The sequence below is a fragment of the Tursiops truncatus genome, chromosome 20, assembly GCF_011762595.2.
Source record: "Tursiops truncatus isolate mTurTru1 chromosome 20, mTurTru1.mat.Y, whole genome shotgun sequence".
NCBI lineage: Eukaryota > Metazoa > Chordata > Mammalia > Artiodactyla > Delphinidae > Tursiops > Tursiops truncatus.
This window is the reverse complement of record NC_047053.1, coordinates 44,769,669-44,790,272: the sequence shown is the minus strand read 5'-3', so window position 1 is coordinate 44,790,272 and position 20,604 is coordinate 44,769,669. Positions and strand designations below refer to the sequence as shown.

The window sequence follows — 20,604 nt, the reverse complement described above, 5'->3', positions numbered from 1 at the left end:
TCATTGGATAGTAGGGCAGAGGCCACACTCTTGGGCAAGAAAAGGATTTCTGGTTCAGTTTGAAGGATATCACTGCACCTATCAGTAAGGAGATGGGCAGGGCCAGATGATTTCATAAGGAAGTTCTTCAAATTTTAGGAAACGGGTAATTCTGTTTAAACTGTTCCATAAAATAGAAAAGAAGGAAATCCGGTTCAGTATTATTTCTGTTAGTACAAAACTGTTCTAAAACTTGTTAAATAGATAAATAGAAAATCATGGCCCTGTCTCATTTATTAATATTTACCATTGATTAATAATTAATAGCAAATAGAAGTGTATGCAAGAAATCTTAGAGCATTAGCAAATATAGTCAAGAGTAAATTAAAAGAATAATAAATCATGACTAATTTGACTTCCTCTAGGTATGGAAGATTTGTCTGTTCTTAGGAGATTATTAATACCTTGCTATTTTACGAAGTCAAAGAAAGAAAACTTTGATTTTCTCATTAGATGTCAAGAAGGTATTTGTTTATTAAGAAGATATAAGTTCATTATTAATTCTTGGTTTATAAAAAAACTTGGGTAAGTAGAAATAGATGAATGCCCCCTCCCCTTTTTCGTAAAAATGTATTTCAGACCAAACCGTCATGTTTTTTGATGAAACCCTTGAAGTATTCCCATTAACATTTAGGTGGAACAAAACAGAGATCCCCACTGTTGCTGTTATCTTTTAACTTTTCTTTAAAGTATTAATGCAATTTACTGAGAGAAATAAAACATAAATAGGTAAATGTAGGGACAATTATATATAGTTGATCTCATTATATACTTAATTGACTGAAAAACTATAAAACAATATGAAAATTAATTAAGGTGACCCCCATACTGAACAGTCGGTTTTATATATGCAGATAGTAACCATGAAGAAAAGCGGGAGTTCTGAGTTAAAATAACAAATTGAATGAGCACATCTAATTTTGCTCCCCACTGAACTCCACCAAAACTATGGCAAAGGGATTTTTTCAAAGCATAAACCCACAAGGGACAAGGGGAACAACGGAGAAGACAGCGCCAGTAAAACTGCAAGCAGTATTGCCAGAGGATGAGTGGTACCCTACCCAGGAAAGCCAAATCCCAAGTCAGTGGGGGAGAACTGAGAATTTTCACCAGTCACGCCATAGAATCCTCAAAAGGCACAAAAGCAGGAAGAGCAGAGCAATGCATGATTCTGTCTCTGCAGTGCACCTGTTTACACATGGTCCTGCCAGGTACCCTGAGTGTGGTGAGCGCACTGTCTTCTAGGCGTTGCTTATGACTGTGCCCTCTGATTGCACCACAAGAGGCTCTTAACTTGTGAAAGGTGACCTGGAGACAAATTCATTTTTTCCTGGGAACCTTCTTTTAATAGTGACAATATTGTTCTTGCTCATGCAGCTAGTTTTCTTCTTGCTGAGTTTTCAAAAGCCAAACTTTATATTGTTTGGGATACACACATAGGTGGTGGTAAAACTATAAAGAAAAGCAAGGGAAATGATAACACAAAAGTCAGGATAGTGGCTGCCTGGGGGTGGGACACACTAGTTTTGGATGTAGTGGTTATTGATAAGGTTCTGTTTCTTAACTTGGTTACAGTTTACATATTTCTACAAATTACAATGAAGAAAACATCCAGCAACGACAAAACACCTCAAACCAGGAATATATATATATATATTTTTTTTTTTTTTTTTTTTTTTTTGCGGTACGCAAGCATGTGGGATCTTCCTGGACCGGGGCACGAACCCGTGTCCCCTGCATCGGCAGGCAGACTCTCAATCACTGCGCCACCTGGGAAGCCCCAGGAATATATTTAATAAATATTTAGGAGCATGTAAAGAAATTGTTAAAACTTTACTAAGGATATAAAGGATACTTTGGGACTTCCTTGGCAGTCCAGTAGTTAGGACTTTGCACTTCCACTGCGGGTTCAATCCCTGGTTGAGGAACTAGGATCCACTTGCCGTGCAGTGGCCAAAAAAAAAAAAAAAAAAAGATACAAAGGATACTTTGAGTAAATGAAAAGATACATCATATGCTTACATATGTATGTTGCATTTTTCTAAAGATGCCATGCAGTATATTAATTATACTGACTTAATCTATCAAATTTAATATTCATTTGCATTGTGAATAGGAGTTTTCTTCCTGGAGGGAGAGGGAGGCATGACCAAAATGATACAGATATTTCCTCTAGAAAATGTGTAAGAAAAGGGAAGTAGGTATTTCAAAAAAAGAGAATAGATATTTAGAATGTATCTTGAAGCTATGATAATCAGAATAATTTGTACTACAGAAGAAGTAGAGCAGTGGAATCAAACAGAGAATCCAGAAATAGACCTAAACACATGTGGGAATCCACTGTGATAGCTTTGCCTGTCAGAGAAGGAGAAGAGGGCGTGTTTGGGGAAAATATCACCCAGATTCCTGCCTCAGCAAAAACATTCAGACAAATGAGGATTGAAAAATACCCAATATATTGTTAAAAACTATAACAAAAAACTTAAGAGCGCGTGGATTAATTTATGTTTCTGTTGTGGTACTTTCTTTTCAAACAGCTATAAAACCCAGATGCCATAGATGAAAAAGTGGATATATGTATTTAAAGTTCTGAGTGGAAAAATATTATAATCAAATCCAAAAGACAGATGACACACTGAGGAAAAATATGTGCACCACAAATGGAAACTTTCCTTTTATAAATGAAAAAGACCTTTTATAAATGAAAAGCCCATTACAGATAAGACACAGGATTTGAACAGGCATTTGGCAGAAAAATAAATATAAAAGGCCAGTAGACATAAAAAAGTGGTTACTTCTCTCATAAAAAAGTGGTTACTTCTCTCATAATTAAAGAAATGTAAATAAAAACAGTGGGATAGTATTTCTTCTCTCTCAATTGGGCTAGTAATTGAGAAGTTTGGTACCAACTTGAGTGAAGGTGCGGGAAAGCAGGGTTGCTTTATAATTGATGGCAGTGTGGAGCGTACAAATCTGAAGAGCAATTGGGCACCATCTGTCAGCACTTTAAATATAATACTCTTTGGACTCAGCCATTCTACCAGTGGGAAACATAAAGGGATATTCCTCAAGTTTGCTAAGAAACACGTAAAACATGGTTTCCTGTAGCTTTGTTTGTAATAGGAAGAGAAACACAACAAAACCCTGTGGAGGTGGGGAACGGAGTTGAGGCTCAGTGCACACTCCTGGCCCGGCTCTCTGAACCGAGGATGTGTGGAGGGAGCCCCTGCCCCCAGTGCACCCACCAGTACAGAGTGGTGTCTGGAGGCTCGTAGTACCAGCGTCAGGCTGCCAGCAGTAGCCAAGATTTCTGCCCAACTAAATGGAATTGAACCCCTGCAGAGCTCACCTTTCCTGCTGCCTTTTCCCATAAGGATTGTGTTGGAGATAGTGAGAACTGTAGAATCTGTTCTGGGGGAGCGGACATCACAGTTTAGCTACAATACTACCTCACTGGCCTGGCGTCGGCAAGATGAAGCCTGTCTTTGATGATGAAGATGGACCTGTTCCCCATGTGAACACCAAGAGCACAAGCTGAGTGCCCAGCTTAACCGTGCGTTCCCAGAGTGTCACTGTACTGGTGTTCTCCCCAGACAGTGCTCCATTCCTGGCCACCATCTGCGAAGATGGCTCAGTTGCTGTGCCAGACCTGGCCTTTTATAGGTGTTTAAAGCTGAACCCACAAAAACCCTGTTGAGAAATACTACTTGGTCGTAGCTCAGTCACTACTTCTTCACTCTGGAGAGCTGAGGCTGGCAGGTTATCCACTATGTTGTGCCTCCAGAGTTTTGCCCACTCCCTGGTTGCAAACTATGGTATCTGAGACTAAATTAGTCCCCAGTGAGAATCCACTCCCTTTCCTCTCCCATCAGTAGTGAGAGATGAATCTTTGCTATACTAGTTGTGTGCAGTTAACAGGCATGAGCTCTTGGCCTGGGGGACACTAGATTCTAGGGTGCTGTAATCACAAGGACACAAAACTTTATTCAAAGTGGAGATAGATAAATAGGAAGTTTTTGGTGGAGGGACAGAGGTGAAAAGAATTAAATCCCCTCTCACATCTTTCTTCTGCTCCCCCAGGTTAACAAAAGATCTCTTTATTCTTTTCACATAGCTGTGCATTTGAAATTGGCTACATCTGGGTAGGGTATGATAAAAGCAATTCTTCTACCACTAGGGCTCTTAGAGACCGGAGCTCCTTTCTTTGTAGATTTTGGTTAATGTTCTTCATTATGGGAAATATTCCCATTCATGAAAATCTGATCATCTTAAAGTAGAACCTCACCACAGACCTGCCCATCTCCTTACTGGTAGGTGCAGTGATATCTATTTTCTTACCTGGAAAAAGAGTGTGGGCTGTGCCCTAGGCCTAATGATTAATGCCCAGTCCATGTGGTCCTTCCTGCCCAACCCTTCCTGTCATCCAGAAGCAGGAGCCCTGTGGGTCCCTTTCTCTGTGGTTGTAGGAAACCTGAGTTCTATGTTAGTGGACCCTCTGAAGATTTAAAAATCCCAAGTACTAGTAGAAATAGGAATATTGGTTGATAAAATAAGAGTTTTGGGATTTGTTGGTCTTTTGGGGGGAAGGAAAGAAGATATGTATCTTCTGGTATGGAAAGATCTAGTGTAGTTTTTCATTGATTAGAGACTGTGTAATTGTATTTATAATTACACAAAAAGGATATTATATTACAGTGTTGATGTATGCATAAATAAGTCATAAGTGAGTATATTTCTTATGGAGAGGCATATGAGAAGGATAGCATGTTCTGTTTTTTTCCTTTTTGTACTATTTGATTTTTTTCCTATTAGAGAATTGTACATCTACTTATTTTTATGAGTCTGGGTTTTCTGGGCTGTGGGATTATAGCTAACCATTCTTTGTTTTTGTCTTCCTAATTTTCAGTACTATATTTTTATCTTTTTTGTTTATATTTTATAGTTGAGTGTAATTCTGTCTTTCTATCCATATATTCTTAGGTTACATAGAATGACATCAATTGAAAGAGAAGAAAAGGAGAAAGTCAAAAAAAAAGAGAAAAAACAAGAAGAGGAAGAAACAATGCAACAAGCTACATGGGTAAAATATACGTTTCCAGTTAAACATCAGGTAATTTTGGTATGATCTTTTAAATTGTGTTAGCCATTTCTGAGACTTTGATTCTGCAGTTTTGAATACTTAGTAATTTATTTTTACTTTTGACACACTTTTAATTAACGTAGTTGGAATGAAGTAATTCTTTCTGGCAATTTTATAAGCATAGGTTTATGTTAGTAGACTATAGGTGAGTCATTAGACCAATTTGTAGAAATTGTTATAAATGTAAAATTGTTCTATATTTTTCATATTAGAAAGGAATATTAAGTTTCTTCATAAATCTTTGATTCTCAGTGAAAATAAAATGGACTGGTAGATTAATTTGCCTGACCATTGATTTTATTTAGTAAAAATGTGTAAAACCACATGTGCTTTATAAAACATTCTCATCCTTGTTTAATCAGCATGTTTTCACTTACACCAGGTTTGGAAACAAAAAGGAGAGGAATACAGAGTAACAGGATATGGTGGTTGGAGCTGGATTAGTAAAACTCATGTTTATAGGTTTGTTCCTAAATTGCCAGGCAATACTAATGTGAATTACAGAAAGTCATTAGAAGAAAGTAAGTAACTTAAGCTGTTTTTCCTGCATAATTGTTTCTGATTTGTATTCTTAAAAATTTGTAGTATATTGACTATATTTTGGATGAAAGTGTTTTTCTGCAATTCTTACTAGAATGTGAAAAATTACTAATGTAGTTTAATAATTATAAACTCTAAAGTTTTTAAAATTACCTTTATTCATGGGATTTTGGTATCTAGGATTTTAGCTTAAAAAGATGATAGAATAAAACTTGTTAAAAGAAAGAAGGCCTCAGCTACCTAACTGTTTTTCTAAAATCTTAAATTCAGTACTGCCTGACTTCTTGAGGAAACACAGTCTGGTGACCTCAGCATTGTAACGTTTAACAAAACCAGAAAGAAAGCGATAGAGGCTTCCATAACACTATCACATAAAGGAGATAGTAACTCAGTTTATGCTACTGGCTAATGACTTTATTTATTTATTTTTTGGCTGCGTTTGGTCTTCGTTGCTGCGCGTGAGCTTTCTCTAGTTATGGCGAGTGGGGGCTACTCTTTGTTGCAGTGCGTGGGCTTCTCATTGTGGTGACTTCTCTTGTTGTGGAGCACGGGCTCTAGGTGCACAGGCTTCAGTAGTTGCAGCTCGCAGGCTCAGTAGTTGTGGCTTGTGGGCTCTAGAGGACAACCTCAGTAGTTGTGGTGCATGGGCGTAGTTGCTCCGTGGCATGTGGGATCTTCCCGGACCAGGGCTCGAACCTGTGTCCCCTGCATTGGCAGGCGGATTCTTAACCACTGCGCCACCTGGGAAGTCCCAACTTTAGTGTTTAGAATCACAGAACTCTAGAGGTGAACTGCCCTTTTAGGAGGTAAATATTTTGAAACTCATGTTAAATAAACAAATTATTTCATGAAGGTGTTAAGTGCCATACTGAAGGTCACACAGATGGCGCTTCTGTTGCCCTTTTTGCACTCTACCACATTGTCTCTCCTTTGTTATCTAAGCAATTTTCAAAAGCAGTTCTGTTCACTTTGCAGCATATTTGCTAATTTATGGTGTGATATGGTCTTTCCTGTGAAGCCCATGCTGTAGTGCCAAATAAGTGCTATGTACACACCTAGCTAACTGATTTGGCTTCCTTGTGAATGGTTCTCATGAAACCTGAACCAGTAGATTTTTGAAACTGTTAATGTGGGAAAGTTGTCACTGAATTACCTTTTAACAGAAAAAAAACATGTATTTTATAGAGCTCACTGGAATTTATATTTTAGGGACTAGGAGTGTCTTGCATATAGCAGATGTTCAATAACTTTCTATTTGCTAAATAGAAATATTCAGTATTCATTTACATTATCTGATTATATTCAAGCTAAATGTCCATTATAATAAATTCTAAAAGATTGTTATAATTTTTATTACTATTTCATTGTTCCAGTTACCTGTGTAGCACTTAGAAAGAATTATAGAGAGCTTTTCTTTAATTGTGTTTGACCTATGTAATAAAATCCAGATTATCAATATGCAAAATATTTAGGCTTTTGCAAATTTATTTTGTGTCCACTTTCCTTAGCATGGGGTTTTCTATTGTCCAAATGCTGGGCCTTTATCTAGCAGGTACCAAGTTGGTCTTGGAGCATCTTTTGAGTCTTTTCCTCCCAGTTGGCAGCAGGGAAGAAACCAGTAGTAAATCAGGCCCAAACAAGGCTACACATTGCATTTGGTTATTTCTCTTTTCTGTGATACAGACTTAAGTATTCTTAACTTGCAATCTATAAACTTCAACTGTATTCAAATTTCAAATGCCATTGAAATTTATTACAAAAGTTTGTGTATGTACTTTTTTTCTGGGTAGGGGATCATAGCATTTATCCAATTCTAATATGGTTCTGTAATACAAAGTATGTTAGAAACCACTGATGCAGACTTTCTGAAGTCAGTGAACAGGTTGAAATAGTCTCATATGTGAAGGCTTCTGAAGTACATCTAAACTGTAGTCATTACTTCTATGCTTTAGGTCAGCTGAGCATATAAGAAAGAATGTAATAGCTTCAACTTTTGTATTTTGGGTTTTTTGAATTAAAAAAAGTATAAATTGCTGGAATATACTTGATAATTTCCACTAAACTAGGTGTATTAAAGTAAATTGCTAATATTTGACATACTTGTAATTACTATATACTTGGGGTTTTTTTAGCTAAAAATAATATGGATGAAAATATGGATGAATCAGATAGAAGAAAAAGTCCACGAAGTCCAAAAAAAATAAAAACAGAGTCTGATTCTGAGAAAGGCGAGGTAAAAGATTCAGATGCTACAAAAGGAGCAGACCAAAGTGAAATGGACATTTCAAAGGTTACTGAGAAGAAGGACCAAGGTAAGGAGAGAAAAGTGTGGAGGGCAGCCTGGGGGTGATAAGAAAGCACTGGATCTAGTTCGCACAGCAGGAAAGGTACTGCAATGTCTCTTTGATAATAGCATTATTGAAACATGATTCATATGCCATATAACTCACCCACTTATAGTGTACAATTCAGTAGTTTTTACTATATTCACAGAGTTGTTCATCTATCACCATACTCAATTTTAGAACATTTTTCATCACCCGAAAAGAAACCTCATACCCACTAGCAGTCAGTCCTCCCTAAATCCCAATCTACTTTCTGTCTCTATGGATTTGCCTGTTTTGGACATTCCATATAAATGGAATCAGGTAGTATGTGGTCCTTTGTGTCTGGCTTCTTTCACTTAGCATGTTTTCAGATTTCATCCATGTTGTAGCATGTATCAATACTTCATTCCCTTTTATTTACAAATGATATTCTATTGTATGGATACGTCATGTTGTGTTTATCCATTCATGGTGGACATTTGGGTTGTTTCTTTTTGGTTATTAAGAATAATGGAAATATGAACATTCATGTACAAGTTTTTATATGGACATATGTTTTCATTTCTCTTGGGTAAATACGTAGGGGTGGAATTGCCGGATCAAGAGATAACTCTATGTTCAGCCTTTTGAGGAACTTACATTGACTTTTGTGAAAAGTTGTTTTTTTAAAAACTAGATAAGTTAGATAATGCATGAGGCTTAACATGTTTTATAACCATAAAATAACCATAAAATACTCTGTACAAAATCTCATGTGAAGGTACTGGTATATGCAATAGCTATCACATACTAAGTTATTTTTCCTTGTGGCATTCCATCATTTTTAGATACTAGGAATCAGAATATTTAAATATTTGGAATGTATGTGTTTTTTAACCTTTTATAAAGTTTAGCCCTGTCCATTGACCTATTTTAATCATATCAGGAACTTTTAAATATATAGCTATTTATAGTTAAGGTTTTGAGTAAAAATCATAAAAACTGGTATTTTTTAAAGTGAAAATATTATCATGAATTCCACATTTCAGACTAAAAATTACATTTATATAAATGTCTTTGTTTCACAGATGTAAAAGAAGTTTTAGACTCTGACAATGATAAATCCTTTAAGGAAGAACCAATGGAAATAGATGATGATGTGAAAACAGAGTCACATATAAATTGTCAGGAAAGTTCTCAAGTAGATGTGGTCAATGTCAGTGAGGGTTTTCATCTAAGGACTAGTTATAAAAAGAAAATCAAATCATCCAAACTAGATGGACTTCTTGAAAGGAGAATTAAACAGTTTACACTGGAAGAAAAACAACGCCACGAGAAAATGAAGTTGGAGGGTGGAATTAAGGGTATAGGAAAGACCTGCACAAGTTCTTCGAAAAGTCTGTCTGAATCACCAGTAATAACAAAAGTAAAAGAAGGGTGTCAAAGTGACTTGCTTACACAAGAACAGAGCTCTAATGCAAGTAACGATAAATCTGAAGACTTGATTCGGGGATGTTCACAAAATGATTCCTCAATTCTTGGAATCAGTGATCCTGATCATACAACAAACAAACTTTATTCAAAAGATCAAATGCTAGATGATGCCTCCATTCAGAGCGCAGAGACAAACTGTCAGAAACAAAATTCTGTTCGAAATGACGTAAATGAGAGTCTCTCTGACCCTGCCAGTAAAGGCCAGGAGCCCAGTAAGATTAAAACAAAAGGAAGTGATTTTCTCATTGATGACGCTAAACTAGCCAGTGCAGGTGAAATTGGTACTTTGATCTATAAGAACAAAAAACCACTCATACAGGAAGATAATGACACCATTGTGTCTCCTTCCCAGAGCCCTTTACTTCCATCAGTACCTAAAAGTACTGATGATAGAGATATCCCATCTCTGTCAAAAGCAATAGACTTTGAAGGAAAATTGGGATGTGATTCTGAATATAATAGCACTTTGGAAAATAGTTCTGATACTATGTCTATTCAAGACAGCAGTGAAGAAGATATGATTGTTCAGAATAGCAATGAAAGTATTTCTGAACAGTTAATAACTCAAGAACAAGGTAGTGAAGACTTAGAACCATTGAAACATGAGTTTGTTTCAGATAAGACCACTGGAAACTGTGGCGACAGGCTGCAGGCTAAGGTAAATGAAGCAAATGGTAAAAAAACAAGTCAAGATCAGAAATTAGAGGAGAGACCACTTAATAAATGTATCGATCAAATCAATCTGAAAAGTGTCACTGACAAAAAGAATAATGAAAACCGAGAGTCTGAAAAGAAAGGACAGAAAGCAAGTACCTTTCAAATAAATGGAAAAGATAATAAACCTAAAGTATATTTGAAAGGTGAATGCTTGAAAGACATTTCTGAGAGTAAAGTAGGAAGTTGTGACATTGAACCAAAGGTTAATAATATAAATAAAATAATTCCTGAAAATGATATTAAGTCTTTGACTGTTAAAGAATCTGCTGTAAAGCCATTCATGAATGGTGATGTCATCATGGAAGATTTTAATGAAAAAAACAACTTGGAAACAAAATCATGTTTACTGAGGTCTTCGGATACTGAAGGCGACGACCAAGATCGCCTAGAGACCCTGCCATCAACCAAACAGTCTGAGGGTACCCAAGCTACCACGCCTCTACCATCTTGTCCAGAAAGCAGCAGTTCAGCCAATCAGGAAGAAGACATGGAAATTGAAACCTGCGAAGTTAAGAAAGTTACTTCGTCTCCTGTTACTTCTGGAGAGGACTCTAACTTCAGTAATGATTTTATTGATGAAAATGGCCCGCCCACCAACAAAGATGAAAATGTCAATGGAGAATCTAAAAGAAAAACAGTCATCACAGAAGTCACCACCATGACGTCCACAGTAGCCACAGAATCAAAAACCGTAATTAAGGTAGCAAAAGTTGATAAGCAGACTGTGGTCTCTTCCACAGAAAATTGTGCCAAGTCCACTGTCACAACCACCACTACAACGGTAACAAAGCTTTCCACGCCCTCCACAGGCAGCAGTGTGGACATAATCTCTGTGAAGGAGCAGAGCAAAACTGTGGTCACCACGACAGTGACAGACTCACTGACCACCGCAGGAGGCACTCTGGTAACATCTATGACCGTGAGCAAAGAATATTCCACAAGAGACAAAGTGAAACTCATGAAGTTTTCAAGACCCAAGAAGACTCGTTCAGGTACAGCTCTGCCATCGTACAGAAAGTTCATCACCAAGAGCAGCAAGAAGAGCATATTTGTTTTGCCCAATGATGACCTAAAAAAATTGGCCAGAAAAGGAGGAATCCGAGAAGTCCCTTATTTTAATTATAATGCAAAACCTGCCTTGGATATATGGCCATATCCTTCTCCTAGACCAACCTTTGGTATCACTTGGAGGTATGTACTTTAAAATGCATTTGGGGGAGGGAGAAAGTTTTTAAAGAATTATCTAATAAAAACATCTCATTTATGAGATAACAGAAATAAGACAGGGAAATATATATTTAATGGGCAAAGTTAGTAATGGAAATAAGATACAGAGAGGTTTTAACTTGGCCAGCTGGTGGGTACTAAAGTTTACTTAGGGAAAAATGTTTAAAGACTGAAAATGTAAGGGAATCCTTTAAAATGAAATTCAGCTTCACTTTTCACAAGACAAAAGAAATGTGTCAAACATAGTTGTTGGTCTAACCTCCCAAGTTATTGCCATGTGTTTGCTTTGGGAGTGAGATAATCACAGAATTGGATAATCACCAACTTTCTGGAATGTTTGTATTTTATTTCTATTAGGTAATTCATAAAAACATAAGACATAGGAAACATGCCTGTAAATCACACAAGGTTCATCATAATGTAGGAAATCTTCTTGATGTAATTTGTTTGCATGATAGGCATTTGTTTTGGAGTTCTCTGTTATTTATGTGAGAAAAGGTAGTCTGAGATGTCTTAGGGAGTTTCTTTAAACCCAGAAATAGTCTTAATTTAAAAGTTTCTGGGCATTAAGCTTTGGGGATAAATTATAAGTACGTAGAGTTGGCAGTTGTAAGATCATGTAGTTTTAAATTGGGAAAGGATCTTAGAAATTCATATCTTTTTTAGATGCATAATAATTTGCCTCTGGTCCCAGAGGGACTGAGTTAGGAATAGTGCCTGGTTTTCCTAAATCCCAGTCCAGTACTTTATCTTCTATATCACATTTCACGTATTTGTCCTTGCTTTGTGCTTTTCCATGTCCTTGTCTTTTTATCTTTTCACCCTTAAAATTGAAAAGGATGGAACATGAACATTGAAAACATAAGAGTTCTGTGGGACATGCTCAGAAACTAGGAACGGTCTTGTTTGCAGTGAGATTTCGCTAGGATCCTCAAGTTCATGATGTCAGCAGGTTCCTGAGCAGACTCCATTTCACTTCAGGCTTCATTTCTGTGTGTCTTTAGTATGGTTCCTTTAAGTTGAAATCATACTTTTCTTGTTTTCTTTATATTACAATTAGCTAGTATTAAAAAAAAAAAGACTGTAAATGAGTACTCTCTATAAAGGAATTAATTAATATGACCAGTCATAGTTGGTTTGACCAAGTTTTTAATAACTCATCTTTTGATTTGAATTAAAATATCATCACTCCATTACACATTCAATAGAGACAGCTGAAAAGTACAATTTCTCTGCAGGGCCTGCAATGAAGGATTTGCAGAATCCTGCAGGGAATCAAGGAACTCTTCATTACAGTTCATGGATTTGTAGGATTACTCTGCACTTTTCTGCTTTCTTCATTGAGAGCGGTCCCAAAATGTATCCTTGACTGTCCTGCAGGTAACTTCTTTCCCACTGGAAAAGTTACTATGTACAAATACTTTAATTAAAGTGACCTGGCAGTTGTGGAGGCCGACCTTTCTGCTCTTTTCTATTCTGTAAATGGAAGGTAGGCTTGACTGCGAAGCACTTTTCTCTGAACCAGTTCTGTTCACGTGTTGCCCAGGGCCCTTTTCTGCACGGCTGGGTTTCAGAAACCTTGTATTGTTATGTTTTAATATGCACTGGGGGCACAGTTTTTATCTGTTTAGTTAATTTCTCATTTTTTAATGGAAGGAAGTACCTTCCTGTATGTTTTAAACAGATACTGCCTTCAGATATATGCTAACGTCTTAATTTGCTGAGGTTGAGAGAAACATAATCCCTTCTATCTAACGGAGGCATGGGTAAAAATGTAAATTATTCTTGACTTTAGAATGCATTTTTAAAAAAGGTATCGCTATAAAAACCATGCATGTGAAATGCATTTTTCTACTCACACTTGAATAAAATATGTCTGATGCTTAGAGTAGGTGCTAAGAATGCCAAAGGCGCATGTTTGGTCTTTATTAAATTTAACATTAAGGCTGAGCAGTACTGAAAAAGTGAAACTTGTCTCATTGACTCATTAGGGCCTCTTTTTCCCTCCACACTGTCCATTCCCTTACTCCCTTTTCCCCAGGCCCTGATTCTGTGTTTCATGATCACTTTGAACCGGTAGTTTTCTCCATGGTGCTGTCAGAAGGATCCTCCTAAAATGCAGATCTATCCTGTGAATGTTCTGACTGAGCTGAGCAGGCATTTAAAGCGGATGTGTTAACCACCACAGGGCTGGGAAGGGGAAAGCGTTTGTCACCTGTCCACCACGTCTATGAGAAGTACTCCCCTTTATAACCCATGCAGAACTGGCTGCATTGCAGAGATCTCCGTATAGACGGCCGCTGACACTCTTTAATCCTTCCATTCGGTGCAGCACATTTTGGCTTCTGCCTTCTTCTCTCGTGCCAGCTTCATCTCTCGCTGCACCTTCACACCCCTTCCCTCCAGCCAGAGTACACCGGATGTGGTTTTCAGGAAGAAGTGTGTGCTTTTGTACACCTTCCTCCTCAGCGCATGTGTGCCCCCTTGCCTTTGGTCAGCCGCCCCCTCACCCTTGTCCTCTGAGGCTCCAGCAAAGCTCTCATCCCCATCCCTGGGCCCAATCAGGTACCACTCCCTTGTGCTTTCCTCTGTTACAGCTCCTGAGGATGCAGGAAGACATTATAATTCACTTCTGTGTCCCCAGCTCCTTTCACTTAGTTTAACACATAGAAGAAACTCAAGTATTTTTTGAATGAGTAAATGAATGGACACGCTCTAATGCATGAGATGTGTTCCCCACCTGGTGGTGTTTCCATTGTAAAATGGAGAAGCTTTCAAGTTGTTGTTTGTTGAGAGTGATTGGAGGAAGAAGAGAGAGAATGAGAAACAACTCTCTTTCCAAATAAATATTCATTTGTTTTCTCCCATGAGTCCAAAGTTCCCTAGGCATTTCTTTAGGGTGTGATCTGAAAGTGACAGACACTTTCCCCCTCTAAGGACATCCTTGCACTGATTAACATTTGCCCTCTAATTTAAGAACCCTTTGTCCAGGTCAGAGGATTCACAGGGTGATAGCACAACAAAGAAAATAATGGTGTCACAGCTGGAGAGGGGAAATTAAGAAGTTGCAGCAACTTTTTGGCTAGAGCTTTCTCTTTCTCACGTTGTTTGCTTTTCTAACTTAACGTTAAGAATAGAAAGCATTGCTTTTCAAATATAAATTGTCTAAGACTTACCTTGTATACCTCTATTAGAGGAGGAAATTATTTCGTTTCATAGGCTTTCCCTATAGTACAATCAATCAGTATATTCATTTAAGTATGTGGAAACGTCAATAAAATATTTAATTATACAAAACCACTAATAGAGAATTGACAGCCTAGGGCTGCTTTAAAATGTTCTATGGTTAACTCCATTTTAAGACATGATGTTCATTGCAGTTGTAAATTCATTCTGAAATGTGTTTTTAATATTATTTTTAAAAGAATATCTAATACGTTCAATAACTTTGTATACAGTGTTTAGAAAAAACCTGAACACAGAGATTCCTTTGTCTCCTGACTAGTATTATTCATTGTATCATAGGATTCTAAAACTACACCAATGTTGTTAAAGTAACGTTAGTATTAGCAGCATTCATCATCCAGTACTTTGTGTTTTGCAGAACCACCATTTCAGTACAAAATTTCTGTCCATCTGGAAAGGTCTTATTGGATTTGTGAGGTCTTTTTGTTTTGCTTTTTGAGAAAATTGAAACATTTTCAGTTTGTTTCAGCAAAAATCAGTTAAGATTTTATTCTTCTTCAGATCACTTATCACATTGTCACACAATTATTTATTTCTCCATATATGCTCTCATTCATAATTTTTCTAACACATATTTTAGAATTAGGCTAAATTTATAAAATCTTTGTAAATTGTTGCCATATCAGTCTTACAATGAAATATGCTTTGTTTTACATACTTATATGGCATTTGAGGTAACTACAGCCCCTTTGTGAATTGTTAGATGCATGTCATGCCTGGGAACAAAAAAGTTCTTTTATTAAGGGACATATAATAACCAAAGTGCTTATAAAGCCATATGATAAATATTGAAGTCACAATGAGGACAAAAAACAATCCTTCAGTTTAGGAGAGAGAGAGAGAGAGAGAGAGAGAGAGAGAGAGAGAGAGAGAGAGAGAGTGTGTGTGTGTGTGTGTGTGTGCGCGCGCGCGTGTATACATACATCGTTTTTCTTGGGTTTTTCTTTCAGGTATAGACTTCAGACTGTGAAGTCCTTAGCTGGAGTGAGTCTTATGTTGAGGTTACTGTGGGCAAGTCTGAGATGGGATGACATGGCAGCCAAGGCTCCTCCAGGAGGAGGGACTACACGGACAGGTAGCGGTTTTTTATTTTCGAATTTAAGTTTAAAAGAGAAAAATCTCTTGACAGTTCACTTCATTTTAAGCATGTCTGTTATTTATTAAAATATAGTGCTAGTATTTTAAAAACAAGGCTTTGGTCAAGTTTAGCAACACATGCTATAAAATCCTGGGGGCCGGGCAGGGGCGTTTCACATTATAAGGGTAGTCACTAATGTGTGAACCAGTGTGAATTTTTAAAAGATATTTCTTACCGCACAGTATAAATCATTTAAATTGGGACATCTGGAACCCTGTGCTTGCTGCTGCTCTCCTAGGGTTTTTATTATTTTGACCGAATTTTGCCACCAGGAACTAAGCTGTGCCCAAACAGCATTTTGCTCAGTTGAGAAATTTTCAGTGACGAAGAAACTCAGTATTGTTGCAATCTAGTGATGGTCCTGCAACTGTTCATTAAGCAAATGTTTCCAAAGGTTTAGTCTTTTTTTTTTTTTTTTTTTTGCGGTACGCGGGCCTCTCCTGTTGCGGAGCACAGGCTCCAGACGCACAGGCTCAGCGGCCATGGCTCACGGGCCCAGCCGCTCTGCAGCATGTGGGATCCTCCCGGACCGGGGCACGAACCCGTATCCCCTGCATCGGCAGGCGGACTCTCAACCACTGCACCACCAGGGAAGCCCCTAGTCTCTTTTTTAAAGTACCAGATGTTGTACCTTTTTATTCTCTGAATATTTGGGGTGGTTATTAATACTATGTGAATTAAATCACCATAGAAACATCTGAAACTGAAATCACAACAACAGAAATAATTAAGAGGCGAGATGTTGGTCCTTATGGCATTCGATCTGAATATTGTATCAGGAAAATCATCTGCCCCATTGGAGTTCCAGAAGCACCAAAAGGTAAGGAGTAGAAAGAATTCTTTTCTTTTATTATTTACCTGTTAGCCATATCTTTTATGAATTGAAGTTTGATTATAATTGTTTCTTTAACTCTTTATTCAACTTTTGAAAACAATACTTTTTCATCACAAACTATTCTGTTTTTAAAATGATATTTAATCAGTAAACATAGCAAAATTCCACTAGACACACAGTGATGCCTACAGTCATGGTACCAGGCAGAGGAAGGGTACAAATACCTCTTTTATCAGTAATTAAAGATATGGAGCAGTGGTTGACACCAGACCGTCAGCTCCAAGACTCAAGCCTTTGAGTCTGGTTGTAGTCCTGGAACCTGCTGTAGAATCTGACACATAAGTGGTCAGTGAAGATTTGTTGACTCAAGGGTTCAAGCTATTGTGTAATACTTCAGTGCTCAGGGTAGAAGTAACCTAAGAGGCATAAAGAGTTACTCAGGAAACATTTATAGACACCTACATGATAGGCCTTAGGTGGCAAATACATAGAACAATGGAATCCAGACCCTATTCTAAAGGAAGCAAAGAAAAGGTATAATAATTCTATACTTGAGAATCAAAATTATTAACACTAAGAAGAGTCCAGTAAGGTGTCCAGATTCAAGATATATAATTAGACAAAAATAAATAATTTTATTTTACCTGTGTAGTAAAAATACTTAGGGGAACAACTATGAAGAAACGTGTAAAAAGAAGATGCTGTCTATAAATAGAAGCTTACTATTTTATAGAAGTTAATTGTCCCCAAATGGATAAATTTAATTTTTTGAATCTTGATTGAATCAACTCAAAAGCTCATCTTGGAGAATAAATGAGAATGGCTTTTTTGAAAAGAGTAACAATAAGGGGGTAGCTGCCCTAATAGATGATGAAATATTAGTATAACTAAAACAATGTCCTGGAACAGGAATAGACAGCTCAGTTGATAGGCAAAGACACACAGATGGAAGAAGGCGTTCCTGACCAGTCGTCAGTCTTGACTCCACAGCCGTTGATGCAAACCACTGCTGTCTCCTTGAATCACTTTTCTTTTCTTGTATCACTTCATACAATCCAGGTCCTGCTGCTGTTTCAGTTTCCTTCTGTTGCTTGCCTGTGATTCTACTGCTTCCCTCTTCCCTGAACATACGGGAAGGTTCAATGCTTGTCTGTCCCTACTTTTTATTTTTAGAATCTTATCACTGGAGATTATATCTATTCTTAATAGTTTCCGATCCCTCCTTTACATTAGTAAGTCTCCAGTCCCTCTTCTCGGTGCCCTGATAGGGAAATACAGATCGCCAGAGTTGTACATTTCAAGGACACCCAGCCCAGCTGGGAGGAACACGCTACGCTTCTTGAAGGAGGTTGTATCCACATTGCGGTCTGAAGGATGAATTAGGCACCAGTCAAATGAGGGGGAAGGAGGCTAGGAGTAGTGTTCCAGGCAGAGGGAACAGGCTGTGGGAAGGCTAATAGGGCTTTTATATCAGGGGCCAGCAAACCATGAGCTTTGACCCACCATCTGCTTTTGTTAATAAAGTTTGATTGGAACACAGCCACACTTTCTGACTTATGTATTGTCTTTGGCTCCTTTTATGATACAGAGTTGAGGAGTTGTAGTAGAGACCATCTGGCCTGCATAGTCTAAAGTATTTACCATCTGGCCCTTTAAGAAAATGTTTGCCAGTCCCTGCTTTTCATGATATAAGAGAAGATGCCAGAAGTACTATAATTTAGAAGCTATATTGCTTAAAATACTCCGATTTCTTTTCCAAAGAAACACCTACGCCTCAGAGGAAAGGCCTTCGATCGAGTGCATTGCGGCCAAAGAGACCAGAAACGCCCAAGCAAACTGGCCCTGTTATTATTGAAACCTGGGTAGCAGAGGAAGAGTTGGAATTATGGGAGATCAGGGCGTTTGCTGAGAGGTAAGGAAATGGTTTATATGTGATCAGATGCTGAAGATTTTTATCACTTCAGAATTAAAGAATTACCCCTTTAATAGTTTATTCGATATGTCCTAATTTTGCTCCACCTTTTGATTCTCTACCTGTGTATCGTTTATTAACGTCCTCTTTCTAATTTTTATGAGTTATCTACTTGTCAATTTTGAATTACCTTAATTTAAATATTTTATTTTTAAATTGAAATAATTTTATACTTTTTGTATGATGTGGAACTTAACCAGATTTCACTTAATATTAGATGCCAGATGCCTAGTAGGATACAGGCATACTCATTTTATCGCGCTTCGCAAATACTGCGGTTTTTACAAGCTGAAGACTTGTGGCAACTCTGCATTGAGAAAGTCTGTAGGCACCATTTCCCCAACAGCATTTGCTTACTTTGTGTCTGTGTGTCACGTTTTGGTAATTCTCACAGTATTTCAAAACTTTTCATTATTATTATATTTGTTATGATGATCTATGATCAGTGATCTTTGATGTTACTACTACGACTCACTGAAAGCTCAGATGATTATTAGCATTTTTTAGCAATAAAGTATTTTTTAAATTAAGGTGTGTACTTTTTTTTTTAGACATGATGTTATTGCACACTTAGTAGACTACAGTATAGTGTAAGCATCACTTTTATATGCACTGGGAAACCAGAAAAATCATGTGACTCACTTTATTGCGACATTTGCTTTATTGCAGTGATCTGGAACCAAACCCACAATATCTATGAGGTATGCCTGTAGTTTCTGATAAATTCCTCCTTTCTTTCCCTGCAGAGTGGAGAAAGAAAAGGCACAAGCAGTTGAGCAACAGGCTAAGGTTAGTGAACAGAAGAAGGCAGAGGACTTCAAGGCCCAAATGGAGGCTCATCTCAAACAGCAGCGATTGGCTGCCCAGCAGGTGGGGGAGTTGGTACCAGTCCCACCTGGCAGCGAATTGACATTTTTAGCCAAATTTGTGCACACTAAAAGCACAGTAATTTTATATTCATGTGGTTTTATTTTTACATGTATCTCATATATATCTTAATTTCAGTACTTGAAAATAGCTCTGTGGATATACCAAGCTTTGGTTTTGCAAAAAGTGTACACATTTCAAGAACAATGTTTGAAGTATAATTTCTCTTATTTATTATATTTATAATTCAAAGGGTAGTTTCTAAAGATAATTTTTTCCTGTAAAATTCCAATCCGTAAAATCTCTGTAGTCTATGAAAAAGTGAGTTCTACTAAAAGTATAAGTTTGTTGTAATTGGTGGTCATCAGGCTACTGTGGTCTCTTTAGTATTTCCATACTGTGATGTATCATATGTGCCTGACTGTTTAGGGACCCAAATAAAAGATAATTACCCCTTCCTTCTAATAAGAAGATACTATGAAAGTTTTTAGCCAAACTTGAATATATAAACTTTCAGGATATTGATAAAATAGAAATAGATAAAATAGGTATCATTAACTTAGTTACACATAACTTACTTAAAAATTACATATTACATAAATAAATCAGACTCATTTCCTCATGTTTTACCTTTTTCCTCATATTTTATAAAATATTTTTTCAAGTTCTTATATATTTTACAGTGGTTTACTATAGGTCATCTTCACTTAGATCAAAGTTTGAGATAACAGCACTTCTGGATTTTGTCATGTCTATCTCTCCACTCATAGAAAGACTGTCTAGTTGTTTTGTTTTTCATTTTATGGATGTGTTTTGTCATCTCTACAATGTAATCCAAGGTATTACTTTTTGGGGGGGCCAGGGGGTCAATTTCTTTAATTTGATAATGAGCTTTTCTCTGGCAGTTGAAAGTCAGAACCTGAACTTGGTGATGTATTACCTCTCTGAGTCCCCCAGGAACATTGTATTCTTTGCTTTTCCTATGGTGTCAGTTTCTGAGGTGATGGACATGCACCTGTATATAGCTTAATTGAACAGAGCAGTATATACTTAATCTATATATTACTTCAGAATTTTTATTTA

The 20,604-nt window shown here is 37.2% G+C and overlaps 1 protein-coding gene across 15 annotated transcripts in view; it reads left to right on the top strand.

Moving 5' to 3' along the window:
- BPTF (bromodomain PHD finger transcription factor) overlaps positions 1 to 20,604 on the top strand; it is a 139,518-nt gene that overhangs the window by 74,773 nt on the left and 44,141 nt on the right. For 12 of the 15 annotated variants that reach the window (XM_073797486.1, XM_073797483.1, XM_073797487.1 and 9 more), the window contains 8 exons: positions 5,020 to 5,149; positions 5,562 to 5,700; positions 7,852 to 8,031; positions 9,114 to 11,427; positions 15,660 to 15,784; positions 16,539 to 16,667; positions 18,444 to 18,594; positions 19,401 to 19,443. In XM_073797486.1, coding sequence (XP_073653587.1) covers positions 5,020 to 5,149; positions 5,562 to 5,700; positions 7,852 to 8,031; positions 9,114 to 11,427; positions 15,660 to 15,784; positions 16,539 to 16,667; positions 18,444 to 18,594; positions 19,401 to 19,443 — 3,211 coding nt within the window. Of the gene's footprint in view, positions 1 to 5,019; positions 5,150 to 5,561; positions 5,701 to 7,851; positions 8,032 to 9,113; positions 11,428 to 15,659; positions 15,785 to 16,538; positions 16,668 to 18,443; positions 18,595 to 19,400; positions 19,525 to 20,604 lie in introns of all 15 variants that reach the window. The other 3 variants (XM_019944390.3, XM_019944389.3, XM_019944395.3) reach the window with 1 other exon arrangement.